General features: G+C 39.2%; 1 protein-coding gene across 4 annotated transcripts in view; it reads right to left on the bottom strand.

Moving 5' to 3' along the window:
- Nucleotides 1-23,246, bottom strand: part of eIF4G1 (eukaryotic translation initiation factor 4G1) — an 86,859-nt gene that overhangs the window by 39,559 nt on the left and 24,054 nt on the right. For all 4 annotated transcript variants that reach the window (XM_043213607.2, XM_070282461.1, XM_043213606.2 and 1 more), the window contains 3 exons: nt 16,474-17,115; nt 16,228-16,408; nt 2,032-2,137 (listed from right to left, as the gene is read on the bottom strand). In XM_043213607.2, coding sequence (XP_043069542.1) covers nt 2,032-2,137; nt 16,228-16,408; nt 16,474-17,115 — 929 coding nt within the window. The remainder of the gene's footprint in view (nt 1-2,031; nt 2,138-16,227; nt 16,409-16,473; nt 17,116-23,246) is intronic.

Raw genomic sequence — 23,246 nt, forward strand, 5'->3', positions numbered from 1 at the left:
CTCGTGTTTGTAATGTTTTTGAAATATTTTTATTTACTTATTTCATTGAAATTCACTTTTTAGGAGATTCCCATAAGTGTGCATTTACACGACTATATATGTATTTTTAATCTTTGGTGTGCAGAAGGTGGCACCAACGCTGGAAGATTAAGATGCAAGAGCAAATTGAAAACAACGGTTACATTCCCGAGCAAGCCAACTACCAAAACGAATTGATTGGATATGCAAAAGAATTGCTACTTTTTGGAATAGATACAAACGGAAGAAAACTGCAATTATGCAATATTAATCAAGTTGATTATCAGACTACTTTTGCCTTCTGATCCATTTATTACAGGACTAAGGAAATTACCTTGCAAATTTAAGTCCAATTTAATGAAATTAACGTTAGATTTGTTAGAAGAATTTGATTAACTATTATGTTTTCTTTTTTTTTTTGATTTAATTTATGTTTTTTTATTTTTTTTTGATATGGCGTCTAATTTGTTTACAAAAGTGTATTATTATTAAAGTATTTGAATATTACTTGAAACTGGTACTTATTTCTGTTTACAATTTTTGCTATGGCAGCTGTATGATACAGGTTTCCGATTTGGACTATATTTGGCAAGCATATATAAATCGGGTCCAAGCATACAATTTGTAAGTTTGATTTACATATCTCGAAAAACAAAAAAGGAATCATACTTTCGTCTATTGTAAGCTCTTTGCCAGGTTCCATGTTGAAAATTTATGTTTATCATTCGTAATAGTGTGCTGATTTTGGATAATCGGTCACCGGTATATACTTCCACATTATCACAAAAATGCTAATATTGCGGAATGTCAAAAAAACCGATCTCGTTGCATAGCACTTTTTATACGACAGTTAAAACTGTAAAGCGTTTTATATAAGCGAGAATATAATAATAAACCAATTTATTAGAACACGAAATCTAAAAAAAAGTCCCAAACTACAAATTATACTTATATATTAGCAGAATATATTTATACCCTTGCAGAGGGTATTATAATTTTGTCCAAAAGTGTGCAACGCAGTGAAGGAGACATCTCCGACCCTATAGAGTATATATATTCTTGATCAGGATCACCTCCTGAGTTGATATGAGCATGTCCGTCTGTCCGTCTGTCTGTCCGTCTGTCTGTCCGTCTGACTGTCCGTCTGACTGTCCGTTTCTACGCGAACTAGTCTCTCAGTTTTGAAGCTATCGTCTTGAAACTTTGCACACACCATTCTTTCCTTTGCACGCAGTATATAAGTCGGAATGGCCGGGATCGGCCGACTATATCCTATAGCTGCCATATAACTGATTGATCGGAAATGGTATTACTTTGGTGTTAATAGAGATAGAGAGTTCACGAGAACACGACACGAGAGCTATTTTTGGCAAAACATTACGACATGCCAAATTTCATAAGGATCGGCCGACTATATCTTATAGCTGCCATATAACTGAACGATCGGAAATGACCCAACTTTCGTGTTTTTGAAGATAGAAAGCTGAAATTTAATACAGATTCTATTTTTGGTCAGTTGATCCAACGTACCAAATTTCATAAGGATCGGCCGACTATATCCTATAGCTGCCATATAACTAAACGATCGGAAATGACCCAACTTTCGTGTTTTTGAAGATAGAAAGCTGGAACTTGGTACAGATTAAATTTTGATCCATCCTACCAAATTTCATAAGGATCGGCCAACTATATCCGATGTTAGCGATATATATCCGGTTTTAGCTGCAAGGGTATATAAACTTCGGCTCCGCCCGAAGTTAGCTTTCCTTTCTTGTATTAATTAAAATTTTGTCAGTAAAAAACTGAGAATAGGTTTTTTTCTTTTCCATGTAACATTATTATGGTGAATTAGATAGTCAGCATCTACTAACATGCTCAAACATACATTGGACTCATAGAAATTCGTTTTTAAAGGAATGATAACTTCTGCTAACTTTTTTACATGATGTTAAAAAAAATAGATTGCATATATGTGGATATGAACATTTTTAATTGGTTTATAACTGTACATACTTCTTGCTTTTATTTTTTTGAGGCATCGAATAAATTTCAACAGAAGGCGCATCAGACATTGCGGATACGACAGGAGTACTTCCAACATCTTGGCGTATTGAAGAATCTAGACAAAACAAAAATGATATAGAAAATTATCTTGTCATTATATGAAAAAAACATTCTAAAACCAACAAAATTTTTAAGCTGTGGTAAATTTGAACAGAATTTAAAATATCTTGTGAATCACGGTTTTTAAAAATAAATTCAAAAATTATGAATTTTTCCTTTTCTTACTAAGAATTCCTTAAACTGCGTCTATATGAAGTCATAAAATAATTTATTTTTAACCAGTTTAAGATACCCTTGCAGAGGGTAATTTTGGTCAAAAGTGTGCAACGCAGTGAAGGAGACATCTCCGACCCCACAAAGTTTATCGACTATTCCGGCAGATGGTCAACCAGGACCGAAAAAAAAAAGTCCATATTCCTCGATTCTTTTTTTGTATTTTCATAAATAAATATCCAAATTTTCATAATCTATTGGATTCATAGCATATCTCAGCTTTTAAAAAAAAAACAAGAAAGCAAAGCTAACTTCGGGCGGAGCCGAAGTTTATATACCCTTGCAGCTATAACCGGATATATATCGCAAACATCGGATATAGTTGGCCGATCCTTATGATTACATCATAATAAAACCAATTAATTACAATAAAGAATCTAAAAAAAAGTCCCAAGCTTCTATCTTCAAAAATTCGAAAGTTGATATTTCTACCAAATACCATTTCCGATCGTTCAGTTATATGTCAGCTATAAGATATAGTCAACCGATCGTTATGAAATTTGGTAGATCGGATTGACTGACCAAAAATAGAATGTGTACCAAGTGCCAGCTTTCTATCTTCAAAAACACGAATGTTGGGTCATTTCCGATCGTTCAGTTATATGGCAGCTATAGGATATAGTCGGCCGATCCTAATGAAATTTTGTAGGTCGGATTAACTGGCCAAAAATATAATCTGTACCAAGTTCCAGCTTTCTATCTTCAAAAACACGAAAGTTGGGTCATTTCCGATCGTTCAGTTATATGGCAGCTATAAGATATAGTCGGCCGATCCTTATGAAATTTGGCATGTCGTATTATTTTGCCAAAAATAGCTCTCATGTCAAATTTGAACTCTCTAACTCTAAAAACACCAAAGTTATACCATTTCCGATCAATCAGTTATATGGCAGCTATAGGATATAGTCGGCCGATCCCGGCCGTTCCGACTTATATACTGCGTGCAAAGGAAAGAAGGGTGTGTGCAAAGTTTCAAGACGATAGCTTTAAAACTGAGAGACTAGTTTGCGTAGAAACAGACAGACGGACAGACGGACAGACGGACATGCTCATATCAACTCAGGAGGTGATCCTGATCAAGAATATATATACTTTATAGGGTCGGAGATGTCTCCTTCACTGCGTTGCACACTTTTGGACAAAATTATAATACCCTCTGCAAGGGTATAAAAACCGGAAAAGTCAAAAAATGTAATATTTACCTTTTTTTTACTTTTAAAGACATTTCTATGTTTATTTATTTCTCAAGGAAAACACATGATGTGTTTGCTCTATTTGTACTAGATCTCTTAATAACAATCTAATAAGACGAGAAAAATTTAAAGAGGGCGAAAAAATGTTCAATTACCTCTTCATTTGTATTTTGATTTTTAACTATGTTCTAATCGTACGTTCGCGACCCAAAACATAATTTTATAGTAATTGCTTCGCAAAAAGTGAAAGCAGGTAGATGGAACTATATGTGTTAAGTCATTTTAGTGTAAACTATTGATATTTAACAAAAAATCCAGACTTTTTCAAGAAAATTTTTTTATATTAAATTTTAAAGTGGCATAAAAAAATTTAAAAAAAAAAAGAAAATATAAATTTATTTATAAAAAAACAAGAAAGGAAAGCTAACTTCGGGCGGAGCCGAAGTGTATATACCCTTGCAGTTAAAACCGGATATATATCGCAGACATCGGATATAGTTGGCCGCTCCTTATGGGAATATGAATATATAATCCAATTTATTACAATACAAAATCTAAAAGAAGTCCCAAACTTCTATCTTCCGATCGTTCAGTTATATGGCAGCTATAAGATATAGTCGGCCGATCGTTATGAAATTTGTTAGGTCGGATAAACTGACCAAAAATATAATCTGTACCAAGTTCCAGCTTTCTATCTTCAAAAAAACGAAAGTTGGGTCATTTCCGATCGTTCAGTTCTATGGCAGCTATAGGATATAGTCAGCCGATCCTTACGAAATTTGGCATGTCGTATTATTTTGCCAAAAATAGCTCTCATGTGAAATTTGAACTCTCTAACTTTAAAAACACCAAAGTTATACCATTTCCGATCAATCAGTTATATGGCAGCTATAGGATATAGTCGGCCGATCCGGGCCGTTCCGACTTATATACTGCGTGCAAAAGAAAGAAGGGTGTGTGCAAAGTTTCAAGTCGATAGCTTTAAAACTGAGAGACTAGTTTGCGTAGAAACAGACAGACGGACAGACGGACAGACGGTCAGACGGACAGACGGACAGACGGACATGCTCATATCAACTCAGGAGGTGGTCCTGATCAAGAATATATATACTTTAAAGGGTCGGAGATGTCTCCTTCACTGCGTTGCACACTTTTGGACAAAATTATAATACCCTCAGCAAGGGTATAAAAAAAACTAATGCAGATATTTAATTGGAAATAGATAGAAAGCTACATGCCTCTATTTTAAAAGTAAAGTTATTGCATTAAAATATTCCATTCCAATTCGCAGATTTTTTGATTTTGCTAGAGCAAGCCAAAACCGACTTCCATTTCGCGTACGTTCGCAACCTTATGTTTTTTGCCAATATTATGAAAATGAAAAATCCATTAAAACCATAATTTACACTAAGAAAAAAACTCACCAAATTCTATCGGAAACAAAAAAAAATTATCAGAAAATGTTTTTTTCTTCAATTTTTTGGCACTAATTGCGTACGAACGTACGTTCGCGACCCCAGGAAATGCCCATATACAGTGGCGAGCACATGTGGATACATGTTTGTCACTTCAGACTTCAAGCTGTTGTAAAATCCGTAAAAATGAATAAATCTCTTCAATTTTTTTTTCTATTAATCTTTATTAATATCTACTAGATATACAAGGATCTAATATTTACATAATAAGTTGCTTATATGTATATTTTTTTATTATTTGAAAAAAGTCAATGTATCCACTTTTGCACGTTTTGGCTTTTTTTAGTTTTTATTCAAATTTTAATATTTGGTCCAAAGACCCTTTGCCTTAATTACCATTTTAATACGTTTGGGCATACTCTCGACCAATTTCTGCAACATTTCATTTGGAATACTTTTCCATTCCGCTTGCATCCTGGCCCAAAGTTCATCAAATCCTTTTGGTGGACTCTCATACTTTGCCAGCCGTTTCTTTCGCAGAACCCATAGATTTTCAATAGGATTAAGATTAGTGAGAGCAAGTCAGCTCGTGAAATTGCAAGGCACTGGATATATGTCACCAAACTTTCCTCCAAGTCAGAAAACGACGCAAGGTTACCGCGCCTGATCCGCCTAAATCGCGACCATGCCTCCTAACGGATAGGGCTGCACGAGCTATGGAGCACCACTTGACCGATAAGAACAAGACAACCCCCAAGGAAGCTCTTCACAGAATCGGTCTGACATCGTCAGTTGAACAGAAGAAACCAGCAATCTCTGACAAAAATGTTGCAGCACGTCTTAAATTCTGCAAGGAACACAAGTCCTGGACGGTAGACGACTTGAAAAAAGTGATTTGGTCAGACGAGACCAAAATAAACCGTTTTCAGTCCGATGGTAAGGAGTACTACTGGCACCGGCCCCACGAAAAATTAAAAAAACATCAAGTTAAGGAAACCATGAAGCATGGAGGAGGAGGCTTGATGGTGTGGGGCTGCTTTACGTGGTGGAACAGTGGCCCGTTCGTGAAAATCGATGGGATAATGAAGAAGGACGACTATCTTCGTATTTTGGAGACCAATCTTCATGAATATATAGAAAAATGTGCTTATCCCATTGAGGAAATCACTTTTCAACAAGATGGAGACCCCAAACACACGGCTAAAATCGTGAAGAATTGGCTAGGTCATCAAAGTTTTAAACTTATGCAGTGGCCAGCACAGAGTCCGGATCTTAATCCCATTGAAAATCTATGGGCTCTGCTAAAGAAACGGCTGGCAAAGCATGAGAGTCCAACAAAAGGATTTGATGAACTTTGGGCCAGGATGCAAGCGGAATGGAAAAGTATTCCAAATGAAATGTTGCAGAAATTGGTCGATAGTATGCCCAAACGTATTAAAAAGGTAATTAAGGCAAAGGGTCTTTGGACCAAATATTAAAATTTGAATAAAAACTAAAAAAAAACCAAAACGTGCAAAAGTGGATACATTGACTTTTTTCAAATAATAAAAAAATATACATATAAGCAACTTATTATTTAAATATTAGTTCCTTGTATATCTAGAAGATATTAATAAAGATTACTAGAAAAAAAAAATTAAAGAGATTTATTCATTTTTACGGATTTTACAACAGCTTGAAGTCTGAAGTGACAAACATGTATCCACATGTGCTCGCCACTGTATATTCTTGATCAATTTCACCTCCTGAGTTTATATGAGCATGTCCGTCTCTCTGTTTCTACACAAACTAGTCTCTCAGTTTTAAAGCTATCGACTTGAAACTTTGCACACTCCCTTTTTTCCTTTGCACGCAGTATATAAGTCGGAACGGCTGGGATCGGCCGACTATATCCTATAGCTGCCATATAACTGAACGATCGGAAATTACCCAACTTTCGTGTTTTTGAAGATAGAAAGCTGGAACTTAGTACAGATTATATTTTTGGTCAGTTAATCCGACCTACCTAATTTTATAACGCTCGGCTGACTATATCTGATAGCTGCCATATAACTGAACGATCGGAAATGCTTTTTGGTAGAGATACCAACTTTGGTATATTTGAATATAGAACTTTGGGACTTTTTTTTAGATTTTGTATTATAATAAATTGGGTTATAATATCACATTCTCATAAGGATCGGCCAACTATATCCAATGTTTGTGATATATATTCGGTTTTAACTGCAAGGGTATATCAACTTCGGCAAGCCGGGCTCCGCCCGAAAATAGCTTTCCTTTCTTGTTTTTTTGCCTTTGGGGTACGTTATGCCGACGGCATAACCGGCTGCGTAATAAATAAATTTAAAAAAAAAAAATCAATTTATTATAAATTTATGTATTTATAATTATAACTACTAAAATTTATTTAATTCCTATTTTCCGTTCAAGCAAGGGCCAGGTTTTTTAATTCACCTTTCCGGCCACTCAATAATTAAAGTCGAAAATTTAATTATCGAAAAATTATAATTATTTTAATTATCCACCTTCTGTTCGAATAGAGCCGCGGTTTTAATTCCACCTTCCCGGCTTCGTGATAATTAAATTCAATTAATTAAAGATTCAGGTTTCAAATCCACCTTTCTGGCTCCATAATAATTAAATCTGACAATTAGTCAAAAATTAATTATTAATTATTATTATTATTTATTTTTTTTGTGTGTTAAATTCAAGCCAAAGTTAAGTCCAACTTCCGGCTCCGCAAATTCGAAAATAGTTAAGAATTCAGTATATATTCAATTCAGTACGAGCCACACTTGTCGAAATATACATACATATATAGACCGTCATCAATTTTTTCCGAACGAGCACGGATTTTCCGGTACTTGTCCATTTTTCGTCTCTCTAACGCTGCTTCTACTCCGCGTCAGGCAACATCCCCCTAGAATCTCAACAAACCTCGTCCCCTTTGTTTTTTTGGGTTCCTAAAATTTTTGCTTCCACATTCGAATTGTGCCGCATACAACGTTCCTTTCGACATCGGCGCTACTAATTCCCACTTGTGCCTTGTAATCGCATTTCATCCGCAATCTCACCGTTCTTATCACATTAGTGCGACCGGCCACCACTTCGTACGAGGCACCTATTGCGCAAGTTAGTCGACAAGCGCTGACCAGCGAATTGGAGTCTGAGAATGCGCACGGGAGACGAACAAAGGCCACGTTCGATCCCAACCATCCGTTTGGACAGATCTCAATCCGCGTCTCCGCGGACGCCTCTTTTAAAGCCTGAAGCGTCCAGTGCCATTCCAAGGGCAAAGAGTGACGATGGCTGCCGCTTACCTCCAGTGGATACCGAGGTCTTTGCGGGTGATTATCTTCGGTGGCCCACCTTCAGAGACTTGTTTACGGCCATTTACCTCCAAAACTCGCGGCTCACCCCGGTAGAGAAGTTGTTCCACTTAAGGTCCAAAACAAGTGGTGACGCCCACGCCATTGTTTCTAAGGCTCCACTTACCCATAAACGGTTTGTCGCCCCGTGGCAAAGCCTCACAGACCGCTTTGAGAACCGGCGGCTATTGGTCAATAGCCAGTTTAAGATCCTTTTCCGGGAGCAATCCGTACATAATAAGGCCGAGATTCCAACATGAAAGAAATTAGATAACTTCCTAACAGAGCGCCATCGCCTGAAGGCCATCGACGACGTTAGGCCTAGTGGCTCCGGACAATTTCCGCCAAGGTCGGGACTTCCTACTGCCCCTGCTCGGAGGCTCAATTCATACGAGACTCGAGTGGTTCCGGGCCAAAAGGGCTGCGATCTCTGTTCGAGGGAAGACCACCCCATTCGCTTATGTCCGCGTTTCCTAGATATGGATGTAAATGGGCGCTTAGACTACATTAAGAGGAAGCAGTTATGTTTTGCCTGTTTTGCCCGAGGGCACCAGCAGCGAGACTGCACGAGCGCCCATACCTGCTTCACATGCCACTGCCGACACCACACCCTCCTGCACCGTGACAACTCGTTCGCCACCGCTCCAAGTCCGCCTACGCCAGCAAACGGCTCAGAGGATCAGTCGAATGTGCAGGTGTGTTTCGCTTCCGGGTCAGGAGCCGTCCTACTGGGCACGGCCCTTATCAACGCGTGCCATTTGGGGTGCAGCTTCCACTGATAGACTCAGGGTCCGAAGTGACTTTCATAACGGAACGACTGTTGAACCTCTTCAAGCTTTTCTTCAAGACGATTCAAGCCCAAGTTTCCGGCCTTAATGCGGGTCGCTTCTCGGTCAGGAGACCATTTTCGGATGGGTGCTGACAGGCCCATTATCTCCAGCAAACCCCCGCAGCGTGTCTGTTTTTTCCACACGAGTGGCCCCCAGCCTCGGTGACTCACTGGATCAGCTCCTCACCAAATTCTGGGAGGTGGAAGATGTGCCCACACAGATAAGTTCGGAATCGAATTCAGTTTGCGAGCACAATTTTTTGCAGACGACGAGATGAGACGAGTGTGGCAAGTACGTTGTGACGCTCCCCTTACGCGACCCCTAGCAGAAGGGTTCCGAGCTAGCGGCTTTTCGGTCCTTTGCCCTTGCTCAGTTCCTGCGTAATGAGCAGCGCCTGAAGAGGGACCCGCCCCTTAAGACCCGCTATGACTCGGTAATCCAGGAGTACATCGACTTAGGCCACATGACCGAAGTCTCTCCCGCGAGCAATTCCGCTACTATCTTCCACATCATGCCGTCTTCAAGCCCGAAAGCACGACCACCAAGGTGCGAGTGGTCTTCAATGCTTCAAGCCCGTCCGCAAACGGGATCAGTCTGAACGATCCGACCTGACGATTCAAATCCTAAAGTGGCGATACTTTAGGTATGTCTTCAACGCCGAAGATGTATCGGCAAATGTTTTCGTTGCTAACATACCAAGGTGCCCCTGTGAAAGCTCTCAAGATTTTTGATCGTGCGCGCTGTTCCCCCACAGCTGGGAGCCATACGTCCAGATTGGCTTTAGGACTGAATTGTAGAGTAGTAACTTGTAGTCCAGGTACAGTGGCGATTGAGTTTATGAGTCAGTGAGTTTATGATCCAGTGGAGGCTGCTGGCTTTCAGTTTTAGGTGCATCTTTTTGCATTCGATGTGCTTACGCCAGGTAAGTCGTCTGTCAAGGTGAACGCCAAGGTACGTTACGTCGTTAGCTTGAGGGATCTGCATACCGTTTAGTAAAAGCGGAGGGCATGTTTGTCTATTAAGAGTAAACGTTATATGTTTACACTTTTGTTCATTTATTTTAATGCGCCAGTCGGACAGCCACCTTTCCACTATTATGAGATGATTAGCCAGTTGGGTTGTGGCCTGCGTTGGGCCACAAGTTGTAGTTTTAACTTATCTAACAGTCATATTGACTGATACAGAGATAGACGGCCCTAAAAATCAATTGCTGGGTTGGGAGGTCGTTGCGTCTAAGGCAGGATCCGCTAGAAACCCGAGTCAATCCCCGAGCGAGGAAATTTGGGTGCGAAGACAGTTTTTCTTTGTAGGACATTTTTTGCTTCTGGATTTCTTCTTTCACTGCGAGATGCCGAGATCCCGGTGAATGTTTTTGTCACGAACATACCAAGGTGCCCCTGTGATAGTTCTCAAGATTTTTGATTGTGCGCTGTATGATGTCTATAATGCTGCTGCTCACGTTCTTCCACAGCTGGGAGTCATACATCCAGATTAGCTTTAGTGCTGAATTGCAAAATAGTCCCTTGTAGTCAAGAAAAATTGCGATCGTGATTCAGAGGAGGCTGGCAGCATTCAGTTTTAGGCGCATCTTCTTGTATTCGATGTACTTACGCAAGGTTATTCGTCTATCAAGGTTAGGGTGACCAGATAGCTGAAGTGGTAAATACGGACACCACCGTTTTCTCGTCGAAACAAATAGCGATACAGTATAGAAGGTTAGGCAGAAGACTTATCTGAGTAGCTTCTGGCTGAATTAGTGGCAGGAGGAATGAATTCGAGGCAGGGTTTGGCTGAAAGACACTTTGGAGATGTGTAGCGAATGTTTCAGCTCGGTCTTCGTCGCCGCAAGCCCAGCATTCCAAAGCGTTTCTTCTCAGGGTGGTCGTTTCAATTGGGGCACATACATTTGGGTGGGCCTTCGACAGGGGATACACGTTGGCCAAAGATTCAGGATAAACCTCAGCTGTGTATTTTCTTCCTGTTGGTGAAGAGCCTGGTCAAGTGCTCGGGTTTCTTCCTTAAAGATTTGCTTTGAAGCTGGTGATCTGCTGTTTTGCCAATCACGACGTGTGCGCCCCTTTGCTATGGGCTTTGTACAAGCGTTAATAGCACATGCGAGTGGTCTGATGATAAGTCCGAGACTGCTTTGGCGCTTATAAGATTGTTAGTCCAGAGTATTTCTAACATTAAACGATCCTCAAGTGAATTTTAGTATCCTTTCCAAGATTGAGCAGCGAGGAGGGTAGTAAACGAATGCGATTGAAAGGCTTCCGTTGCTTGACTGAATTTTTATCGATGAGGCCTGCAAGAAGTTTGTTGCAAAGCTTTTGTGAGAATGGTGTTTGATGCGTCCTCTGATTTAAACTCCGGTTCCGCCGTGGGCTTTCCCATCCGGATGATCTGTACGGTAGATTGTACAGCCTCTTTTTTGAAAGTTCTATTTGTTATTAAGGTGCGTTTCCACCAGTAGCATAACGCTAATATAGTTTTCGTTCAAGAATTTTGACAATTTTCGTTTAAGAACTAGATTTTATACCGTGAGACATCATTGGCGTTCCACATTAATGCTAAGAATTTAACAGAGAGCGTTTCAACTAATGCCGTTAGTGGAGGGGGACGCTAATTCTCATTTAAAACGGCAAGCAATACCCTAGCATACTGTTTCGATACTTGCAGCCATCTGCAGCGGTAACTTCACCTCCATTTCTTCAGCCCTGGAGGAACACTTGCGGGGCTTGCGGCAAAAGCTTGTGTAACAAGAAAGCAAAGCTAACTTCGGGCGGAGCCGAAGTTGATATACCCTTGCAGCTAAAACCGAATATATAGCGCAAACATCGGATATAGTTGGCCGATCCTTATGATTACATCATAATAAAACCAATTAATTACAATAAAAAATCTAAAAAAAAGTCCCAAGCTTCTATCTTCAAAAATACGAAATTTAATATTTCTACCAAATACCATTTCCGATCGTTCAGTTATATGTCAGCTATAAGATATAGTCAACCGATCCTAATGAAACTTTGTAGGTCGGATTAACTGACCAAAAATAGAATGTGTACCAAGTGCCAGCTTTCTATCATCAAAAACACGAAAGTTGGGTCATTTCCGATCGTTCAGTTATATGGCAGCTATAGGATATAGTCGGCCGATCCTTATGAAATTTGGCATGTCATATTATTTTGCCAAAAATAGCTCTCATATCAAATTTGAACTCTCTAACTCTAAAAACACCGAAGTTATACCATTTCCGATCAATCAGTTATATGGCAGCTATAGGATATAGTCGGCCGATCCGGGCCGTTCCGACTTATATACTGCGTGCAAAGGAAAGAAGGGTGTGTGCAAAGTTTCAAGTCGATAGCTTTAAAACTGAGAGACTAGTTCGCGTAGAAACAGACAGACAGACAGACATGCTCATATCAACTCAGGAGGTGATCCTGATCAAGAATATATATACTTTATAGGGTCGGAGATGTCTCCTTCACTGCGTTGCACACTTTTGGACAAAATTATAATACCCTCTGCAAGGGTATAAAAATAGAATCCATAGAAAATCCCAACTTTCTACCTCGAAAAACACCAAAATTATGCCATTTCCAATCAATCGGTTATATGGCAGCTATAGGATATAGTCGGCCGATCCTTATGAAATTTGGTAGCTCGTATTCTTTTGCCAAAAATAGAATTCGTACAAAATCCGAACTCTCTAACGCTAAAAAAAACCGGAGTTAAAGCATTTCCAATGAATCAGTTATATGGCAGCTCTAAGATATAGTCGGCCGATCCTAATGAAATTTGGAAGGTTGGATCAACTGACCAAAAATAGAATCTGTATTAAATTCCAGCTTTCTATCTTCAAAAACACAAAAGTTGGGTCATTTCCGATCGTTCAGTTATATGGCAGCTATAAGATATAGTCGGCCGATCCTAATGAAATTTGGAAGGTTGGATCAACTGACCAAAAATAGAATCTGTATTAAATTTCAGCTTTCTATCTTCAAAAACACAAAAGTTGGGTCATTTCCGATCGTTCAGTTATATGGCAGCTATAGGATATAGTCGGCCGATCCTTATAAAATTTGGCATGTCGTAATTTTTTGCCAAAAATAGCTCTCATGTCAAATTTGAACTCTCTAACTCTAAAAACACCAAAGTTATACCATTTCCGATCAATCAGTTATATGGCAGCTATAGGATATAGTCGGCCGTTCCGGGCCGTTCCGACTTATATACTGCGTGCAAAGGAAAGAAGGGTGTGTGCAAAGTTTCAAGACGATAGCTTTAAAACTGAGAGACTAGTTTGCGTAGAAACAGACAGACGGACAGACAGACGGACAGACAGACGGACAGACAGACGAACAGACGGACAGACGGACATGCTCATATCAACTCAGGAGGTGATCCTGATCAAGAATATATATACTTTATAGGGTCTGAGATGTCTCCTTCACTGCGTTGCACACTTTTGACCAAAATTATAATACCCTCTGCAAGGGTATAAAAATTTGTGAACCAAGTACAAACGAGTGTTTATGCACTTGCAACTGCATGAACCGGTAGCGGGGATCACGACTGGGTCACCAAATATTAGCTGCCAAGCGATTCCTGGCGATTATTTTCGAAGCCCCGAAAGACCCTAAAGCTCCGAAAGAGGACGTAAAGTGTATTCTGTATTTAGTCGGCCGATCCCGATTCTTTTTCTTGATCATATTCTTAATCAAGCTTTCGATAATAGAGCCCTTCGAATCGCGACTGGGGCCCACGTCTATCATGACAATCGCACCATCCACGAGGTTCTCAATTTCCCTTGGGTCAAGGACGAGATACAAAGAAGCAGCGCACGTTACATGCAGAGGCTTCATAATCACCCGAACCGGTTGGCCAGCTCCCTGCTGGACAGCAGCGAGCAACCCAGAAGACTTAAAAGGACACACCCGCTGGACCTCCCCTTACTACTCTAATTTTTTTTTCTACCATATTAATATTTAAAATTATCTATACGTGAAGTTTACGTGATAAAATTTAATGGTTGTCCCTTATGGACAGTTTTAAATAAACATTACCCTGCTATTACAAAAAAAAAAAAAAAAAAAAAAAAAAAAAAAAAAAATTTTCTTAATCGAGATCACCTGCTAAGTTGATATAAGCATGTCCGTCTGTATGTTTCTACGCAAACTAGTCTCTCAGTTTTAAATCTATCGTCTTGAAACTTTGCACACACCCTTCTTTCCTTTGCACGCAGCATATAAGTCGGAACGGCCGGGATCGGCCGACTACATCCTATAGCTGTCATATAACTGATTTATCGGAAATGATATAAATTTGGTGTTTTTAGAGTTAGAGAGTTCAATTGAATGAGTTCAGTAATTGAATTTTTTGATTAGTTCAGTTCGCTGTGACTAAACTCAAACATGCCTTGGGATGGGGGATTAGCGGGATGGGGGATGAGTTTTTGGTTTGTGGTTGTCTTGTACAACAACACTCACAAGTACAATTTGGACCAATTAGTTACTTTCTCCATGGAAAAGCTCCACGAATCATGGAGAACGCAAAACTCTCAAAAAGCTTTGGTGGCGCTTTTAAAGCTTTTAATTGCAATTTTAGTAATGTATGACGAATTTACTTTAAGATTAAAATAAGAAAACAACTATATATTAACATTGAAAAATCGACTTTATGCCAAAAAAAACTGAATCTGGACCATAGTGCATTGGTCAAAATTTATACTTTTAGGAATAATACGTCATTCTTATTCAAAGTGTTGGTAATAGATATAATCGGAACTAATGAAACTATCTTCCAAATATTTGCATTTATAGGCAAAAGACATAAACTTAAGATTCGCAAAGCAGCCAGCAAAGAAAACTGGATTTCACTAGATGGCTCCACAGTTCCTTTAATATAATTAGCAACACATCCGTTAAATATCGATATATTACAGGAAAATACATCCAGCTAAAAATTATTCCTTACAAGATTATGACAATATCAAGATCATTTTCGGGTCAGGCAGCAGACACAAGACTGGGAGATCGGCCGTGTAAACGTTCCAAGAAGAGGTAGTGTGGTCGGGGCAGGCTTGTCTTGAGCTTGAGCAGGAGACCGGTGTGCCAGACCCGATCGAAGGCTGGTTTGACGTCCAGCAGTAAAGCCAGGCAGTACTTCTTGGTTTCAAAGGAGTCCAGGATATACTCCACCACTCTGTGGAATTGTTCTGGAGTTCCGTGGGACCGCCTGATTCGAAACTGGTGATCGGGGATCAGACCAGTAGCGGCAATGCTCTGTTGAAAAATAGTCGGAAAGAACCCAATTTCCAAGCATCTGTTGTCGATCTTTGTCAATAGCTTTATGCTTGGAGGTGGTAACAGTTTCAATGCAATTCCATTGATACCATCAACGAGCGTTGATGGGACCTTATTGTTGCTCATTATTATTTTTTATTAAAAGATCAAAAAAATTAATAAAAGTTTATTTATTTCTTCGGTGCGTCCGATACTGGAGTATGTGTCTGGAGTCCCAGATATGGAGTACATAAAGACCGCACAGAATCTGTACAAAAGATTTTCCAGTTTTTCCATTTAAGGAACTTTAAATACACATCTTCTAATATTATAGACGTTTCGACCAGCCTCTTCCTTATGAACTTACACCCATAACAAATCGTAGAACAATGCTGGGTGTAGTTTTTCTACACAACATTATTAAATGTGATATAGATAGCCATTCTTTACTAACACGCTTACATTTTAACGTTCTTAATAGAAGGACTAGTTCCTTTAGTACCATATTTTTTAGCCATTGTAGTTGATTTGAGTAAAATTTAGGGAGTTACCCAGTGCGCCAAATTTCGATAGTTAGACGAAACTTTCATACAATGGACTAATGATAAACACCAGCGAGCAATTACAAATATATCGTGAAGGGCACTGGGTGCGAGTTGAGCTGTAAAAACTCCTTTTTTTTGTTTTACTATTTTTTTAATTGTTTCTTTTTGCGCATTTTACATGAGAATGCAAAAACATCTTTATTAAGGCATTTAAGCCAAAAGTTTTTTTTAACATACCCAAAGTTATATATGGTGTTGTCATCCGAGAATCTGAGCTTTGTAAGGCTACATTACATTCAACATTTGTCCCAATAGCATCTTGGAGGGAAATGCCTATTGTCGAGTCCGGAGGAACTGCAGTTACAGATGTTGTTATTGTTTGCTCAGAGAAGTCTGAATTTTCAGATTTAGTGGTTGTCTTTAATGTAAACAATAATATTTTAAAAAATATGAAGTTTTTTGTGGGGATATGAAGATACTGACCTTGTCCAGATCATCTAATATATTCTTTTTCGTGGCCGGATCTATAATTTGTAGACGATGCTGATGGCGACGTCTACTGGGTTGTACAGGCACGGCTTGGGTTTGCACAGCTGCTGGTATTACACCAACCATAGGTGCCACACCTACCTGTCCCATTCCACTACCAGGTCCACCTACGCCAATCACCGTGTTCGCTCCAGTCGGCACTGAGCTTGTAAGCAGTTGCAACTGTGATGATGTAGGCCCTTGGCCACTAAGTGGACCGTTTTGTACAGATTGGACTGATTGCAAAGTGTTCGCCACATTGACGTTCGTATTTACCGTCACGGCGCTACGCGAATGTGGCGGTGGTTGTTGCTGAAGAGTTGGCACATATTGGTATTGGTAGTACGACAAAGGCGGAGCATATTGCATATGAGAAGCGGGAAAAGACTGCTGTCGCGGATTATACTGTGTGTATGGTTGTAGCACCATATTTTGGTGAAGGCTTTGAGAGTACATAGGTTGGACATGGACATGGCGTGTTCCATTGCCGTTGGCGCCACGTGGAGCGTTGGACGACGGTGGCGGTCCTCGAAAAATCACACTGCTTTGTGGGTTTGACCTACTGTTTCCAGAACTGCTGTTTCCCGTTGAAACGTACTAAAACAAAAGATGAAATAGAAAATTGATGTCTATAAAATTGTTGTATTTAGATTTTACAAACATTTAAAATATATATTCAAAATTTAACAACTGTGTTTAGTAAAATTTAACAACAACTGCTTTGTAATTTAACAAAGTGTTTTTTGGGGTAATAAAAGAGTCTCCGTTAAAAATAACTTAAATAAAAATATAATTATAATAAAAGTACAACCAAAAGAACACATTTTTTTTGAAAGTTTAAGCCTAGTACTCTGACGACGAAAATCCGCTGTCACACGTGTGCTAGCGAAATCGCTCTTTATTTGGCTACCGAGCTAGTGTGACGAAAAAATTAAGGAAAAGGGTAATACTGAACAGCTGTTCTCTTTCTCTTTCTCTCTCTAATATTTCTCTTTCAATTTTCGCTCCCTGTTTGGGGTGTCAAAATAAATCAAATTAATTATTTTTACACCCCGAGATCAGCTGTTTACTTTTTTCATCCGGCAACGCCATTCAAATTGATAGCCATCATTTTCGTCGTCAGAGTACCGGCAAAATCTAGGAGGCAAACATTTCTTCTTCTTCCTTTTTTCACACCGTTTTTTGTATATGGAGTTCGGCCGCTGTAACACGTGTGGAAATTTTTTTTTTGAAATTTTTTGTCAGTGTAATTCATTCAGCGATGCGGTGGCAGCGACGCATCGCGTCTGTCCGTACGAACGCGTAGATCTCAAAGACTATAAGAACATGGGATCGTATGATATCCGCACAAATCAAGTTTTTGTCAAAATTTGGAACACTCCCGCCCCCAAAACAAAAATCTGGTGTTACCGCCAGTTGTTTAATGTTTCAGGAAAATGTGCCAAACTGTTCCAATGGCTAATATACACATACAAATCAAAAAGCAGCCAAATCGGATAATTTTTAGAGAAATTACCGACTTTTAGGTCCGCTTCTTCTGCAGTCAGTAGTGATTTTGCACAAGCGCAAAAGAAGGCAAAAAATTTGTTGCTAAGAATCCATTCCGTTAAAGTTTGAACTCAAAAGGATACTTAAATTGTGGGTTTAAGGGGGGACATCTGAGTAACAGGCCAAAAAAAAGGGGATTTTCTCGAATTTTTTTTGGCCAAATGAAAAAGCCAATCGAAAATTTATAAATGAGGCTTAATTATATTATATTTAAGGTACACAATACAATTTTTTTTTAATAAATTGAAAACAAAATGGCGGCCCTGCAGCCCTTATTCGTAGGCCTTATTTTTTTAAAGAGGGTCCATGGCCGAACACCTAACGTCCTTAATTTTTGATCTAGAACAAAAAATCAAGTTTGGTTAGTTTCTGTATCTCAACGGCTATCGACACACGTAGGATTTTTTCGATACATAGATTTTTTTGCAAAATAGTGAGTGATTGAACAAAATTTTCAATTTTCACGAACAAAAAACGTCACAAAATTGTTGATAAAAAAAAAAGTAAGCAAAATAAAAAAAAACGCGTTTAAAGTTTTAAGTACTGTGGGATATACCTGTGAGGCATCGCCGCAGAATTAAAAATTTCGACACTTAGACACTTTTGCCGGACTCTATCTTTCGATATGTTATTTTTAAGACCCTAAAAAAAATATTTCGATTTTTTCAAAATTCTACTCAGATGTCCCCCCTTAAGGGATTGCCTTAGAGAAATTAACTCAGGTTAACTCCTCCTGAGTAATTAATTCCTGCTAGACATTAAACTTAAATTTGCCGACCATATTTCCTCAACGTTTAATAAGGCTTAAGTCCTTGGTTTTATTAAAAGGTGGTCAAAAGAATTTAACGACCCCTACATACATAACTAAAACCTTATTTATTTCTTTGGTCCGTCCGATACTGGAGTACGGTTCATGCGTCAGGAGATACCAATATGGAGTACATCAGGACCGCATAGAATCCGTGCAAAAGAATTTCTTAACTTTTTCTCGGATTCTAAACTCGGATGCAAATCTTCATTTCCATCTTATAATAGTAGACTCTTACTAATAAACTTACCCTGCTTAACAAATTGTAGGACAATGCTTAGTGTAGTTTACTCACTGCATAACCTAATTAATGGGGTTGTAGATAACCAGCATTTACTAACTGGCTTAAATTTTAACATTCCCAATAGAAGGACTAAAAGCTTTAGTCCTCTTTAGTCCATTGTAGTTCGACATATGCACAGCACGAACTTTTAGGGTCTTATGTTCGAACTACAATTGTCTCTACTATACAATATCTCTTTCCTGTCCTTCAAATTTAAAATATAGAATTTTAAATTTATTTTAAAATGGTTAGTGATAGCACGTTTGCGCAGTATTTCTCTGGTGTAGCGGAGGTGCGATGAGCAGCGGCCAACTTTTGATCCAGGAATCACCCGATCCAGGTGTTTTCTTGGTGTAGCGGAGCGGACGAGCGAGCCAAGTCTTTGACCAGTCGCAGACGACCCAAGGGTGTGTTCCGAAAGGTAGGAAGGCCTGCGTGCGGCCAGCGTAAGGGCGACATTTAGGGCGACCAACGGCAACGTAGCAAGAGGAACAGAAGCGGCGACGGAGCAACAGCCGCGATAATAACAACGGGAACGGGCAACAGGAAGCGCCGACGACGGAGCCGATCGGAAACCAGGAGGAGCAGCAAGGGTCCGGGGCGGAAGCCATTTTGGAAACAAGGAGTGATTTATATTTTATTTGGAAAGGCCTCTGAATAAAGGGTTTATAAAGTTTTATTCTATCTGTATTATTTCTGGGACCGGGCTATCACGTCGAACAGACCGAAAGTATGCAGTTTCGTAGATTGGACTTCGTTGCAAACTCCCTAAACTATATTCTGATAGTTCTTTCTTAGCATCCCACAATAAAGCCTTTACAGAAACTTGGTTAATGCGCGAGACCTTTAGCTCTTTAGACGTGAAGGGAGGGTAGGAGTCCTCATTTCGGTAGACTCCAATTAGAGGTCTGCAGGAATACTTTCTTATTGCCACAGTCATAGAATACATGCGAATGGAATAGAATGAATGAGTGACAGAGACACAATGAATTAAGTGAGAGGGAATGACAGAGTAAGAGAGCACTCTAACTCATGGGCATTCTCTTGCTTTGAAACCTACTGAATTGGGGTGGGAAGTAAGAAGAGTGCTTTTGAAATGGGGAATGCAGCCGAATGTCTCGAATGGTTTTTAATACACTCTATCAGGTCTATGCATATGACACTGCGTTTTTTTTACAACTTAGATTTATTAAAAGTAAATTGTGACAATTTCAATCTTAGAAGTATGCCCCTTCAGAAGCCACACATTTTGCCCATCTTTCGGGCAATTTATGAATTCCTCGCCAGAAGAATTCCTTTTCCTTGAACCCAAACCAATCCAAGCCAATCCTAAAGATCTTCATAGAAATCGAAGCGCTGGTTGGCTAATCCGTGTCGCAAACTGGAGAACAAATGGTAATCTGATAGAGCCAAGTCAGGTGAATAAGCCGCATGGGGTAAGGACTCCCAGCCAAACGTGGCTAATTGGTAGCCTCTTGCCCGTTGTGATGGCGCGATGTCGTCCAGAAGAATTGCTTTGTTCTGCCTTTTAGCGTATTCTGGGCGTTTTTGAGCAGAGATTCTTTCAATTCTTGCAATTTTTGCTGGTAGCGTTCGCAATCGACCCGGTTTCACCTGGTTTTAGGAGGTTCAAACCCGAAACGGTTTGGCCGCGATTGGGGTTGGGCCGGCTGGCATGGGATAACATAGAGTTTTTTTCGTTTGGGGTTTTGAAAATAGATCCAGTTTTCATCCACAGTGACAATGCAATGCAAAAACGACTTCCTTTTGAACCGTTTCAAAGCAATTTCACAAGTTTTTTTTTCTGTTCTCTGGTTGGCGTTCATTGAGCTCATGCGGAACCAATCTGCCGACATTTAACATTTTTCCCAAGACTTTAAGGCGTCTTCCAACGGTGCACTGGTCAACATTCAATTGTTCTGCTAGTTGTTCTTGGGTTTGGCCATCGTCCTGATCAAGCAACGCCTGCAATTCAGTCATTCTTCATTCTCAACTCCAAATTCACTGCTCTGGAATTTTTTTAAGCAACGATGTCTGCAAATGTGGTTTGTGGGTATAAAACATTTTCCACATATTCATTATTAGAAGAAAAAAAAATTGATTTTGAAAAAAAAAAAAAAAAACGCAAATAACGTTTGAACTGTGTTGCCAAATGTCCAAAGGTGCTAAAAAAAAATTGTTACCAAAAATTTATCGATCACTTTTGTTACCGATAATTAACAATGAAGTAAACGCAGTTTTATATGCATAGAGATGGTATGCATTCATTTATTATCTACTGTTGAGAAAAACGCTTGGGCAAGGTTTGGGTATTTCTTGAATTTTACGCCCTTTTATCCCAAATATAAAATATTTTCAGTGATAAAAGCAAATTTTGTATATTTGGGATAAAATGGCGTCACCTGGTATGGCGAAAAAAGATTAAAACCCTAGATATCCAAAATATTGGCCCAACCGTCAAACACGGTGGTGGTGGTATAATCGTTCGGGTATGTATAGCGGCTGGTAGAGTCGGTAATCTGGAATTCCTTGTATCCACAAAGGATCACAAGAAGTATATCAACATTTTAAAGCACAATTTATTTCAAAGCGCTGAAAAGTTACGACTGGAAAATGATTTTTTGTATTCATCTATGGGACCTATTGGAGCTCAGGACTCGCCAAAACACCAAGGCGATAGGCTCAAAAGGGTCATTCAGGAAGAATGGAGTAAAATAACGGCGAAGGATACGGCGAAATTGGTCCACTTAATGCCAAATTGGTTGGTTGAGGTTATGAAACTAAATAGATATCCAACTTCGTACTAATCTATAAAAAAAAAGGGATTTTTATACCCTTGCAGAGGGTATTATAATTTTGGTCAAAAGTGTGCAACGCAGTGAAGGAGACATCTCAGACCCTATAAAGTATATATTTTCTTGATCAGGATCACCTCCTGAGTTGATATGAGCATGTCCGTCTGTCTGTCTGTTTCTACGCGAACTAGTCTCTCAGTTTTGAAGCTATCGTCTTGAAACTTTGCACACACCCTTCTTTCCTTTGCACGCAGTATATAAGTCGGAACGACCGGGATCGGCCGACTATATCCTATAGCTGCCATATAACTGATTGATCGGAAATGGTATAACTTCGGTGTTTTTAGAGTGAGAGAGTTCAAACGACACGAGCGCTATTTACACGAGCGCTATTTTTGGCAAAATAATACAACATGCCAAATTTCGTAAGGATCGGCCGACTATATCCTATAGCTGCCATATAACTGAACGATCGGAAACGACCCAACTTTCGTGTTTTTGAAGATAGAAAGCTGGAACTTGGTACAGATTATATTTTTGGTCAGTTGATCCGACCTATTTCATAACGATCGGCCGACTATATTTTATAGCTGCCATACAACTGAACGATCGGAAATGGTTTTTGGTAGAAATACAAACTTTAGTATGTTTGAAGATAGAAGTTTGGGACTTTTTTGTATTCTTATAAATTGGATTATATATTCATATTCCCATAAGGATCGGCCAACTATATCTTATTTTGGCGATATATATCCGGTTTTAACTGCAAGGGTATATCAACTTCGGCTCCGCCCGAAGTTAGCTTTCCTTTCTTGTTTTAATTGCTTTAATGAAATGTATTTTTTATTATATTGATTTTTTTTGTGAATGTTTTTTTTTTTTGTAACGCCTTGTGAATGTTACTATAATTTTATTTTTCAGTGCACCCACATGGATGAGATTAAAAATTCTCGCACCAATGTATTGATGATTTTTTGCGTTGTATGGGAGTTTGCACAGCTCCCGTATGCAGAGCTTGGGCACCCCTGGTCTAAAACACAGGCAAATATGCATAGTTGTATCGTAACATAATTGTAATTGGAACGGGATCAGTAACTGTAACTCATTCAATTCGGGTTTCGTCCCCCCAATGTTGTGCGAGTGAGACTTACACAGTCGCACTCACACATTCATTAATTTTTGTCTCGGCATTTAAATGATTTTTTTAGCTTTTCATGCAGACCTCTAACTCCAATCTTGCATTTGAAGACGTTAAATTACAAGACTTTGGTGATATAGAATTTAATTGCATTAA

Source organism: Drosophila bipectinata, chromosome 4 (assembly GCF_030179905.1).
Source record: "Drosophila bipectinata strain 14024-0381.07 chromosome 4, DbipHiC1v2, whole genome shotgun sequence".
NCBI classification, from domain to species: Eukaryota; Metazoa; Arthropoda; class Insecta; order Diptera; family Drosophilidae; genus Drosophila; species Drosophila bipectinata.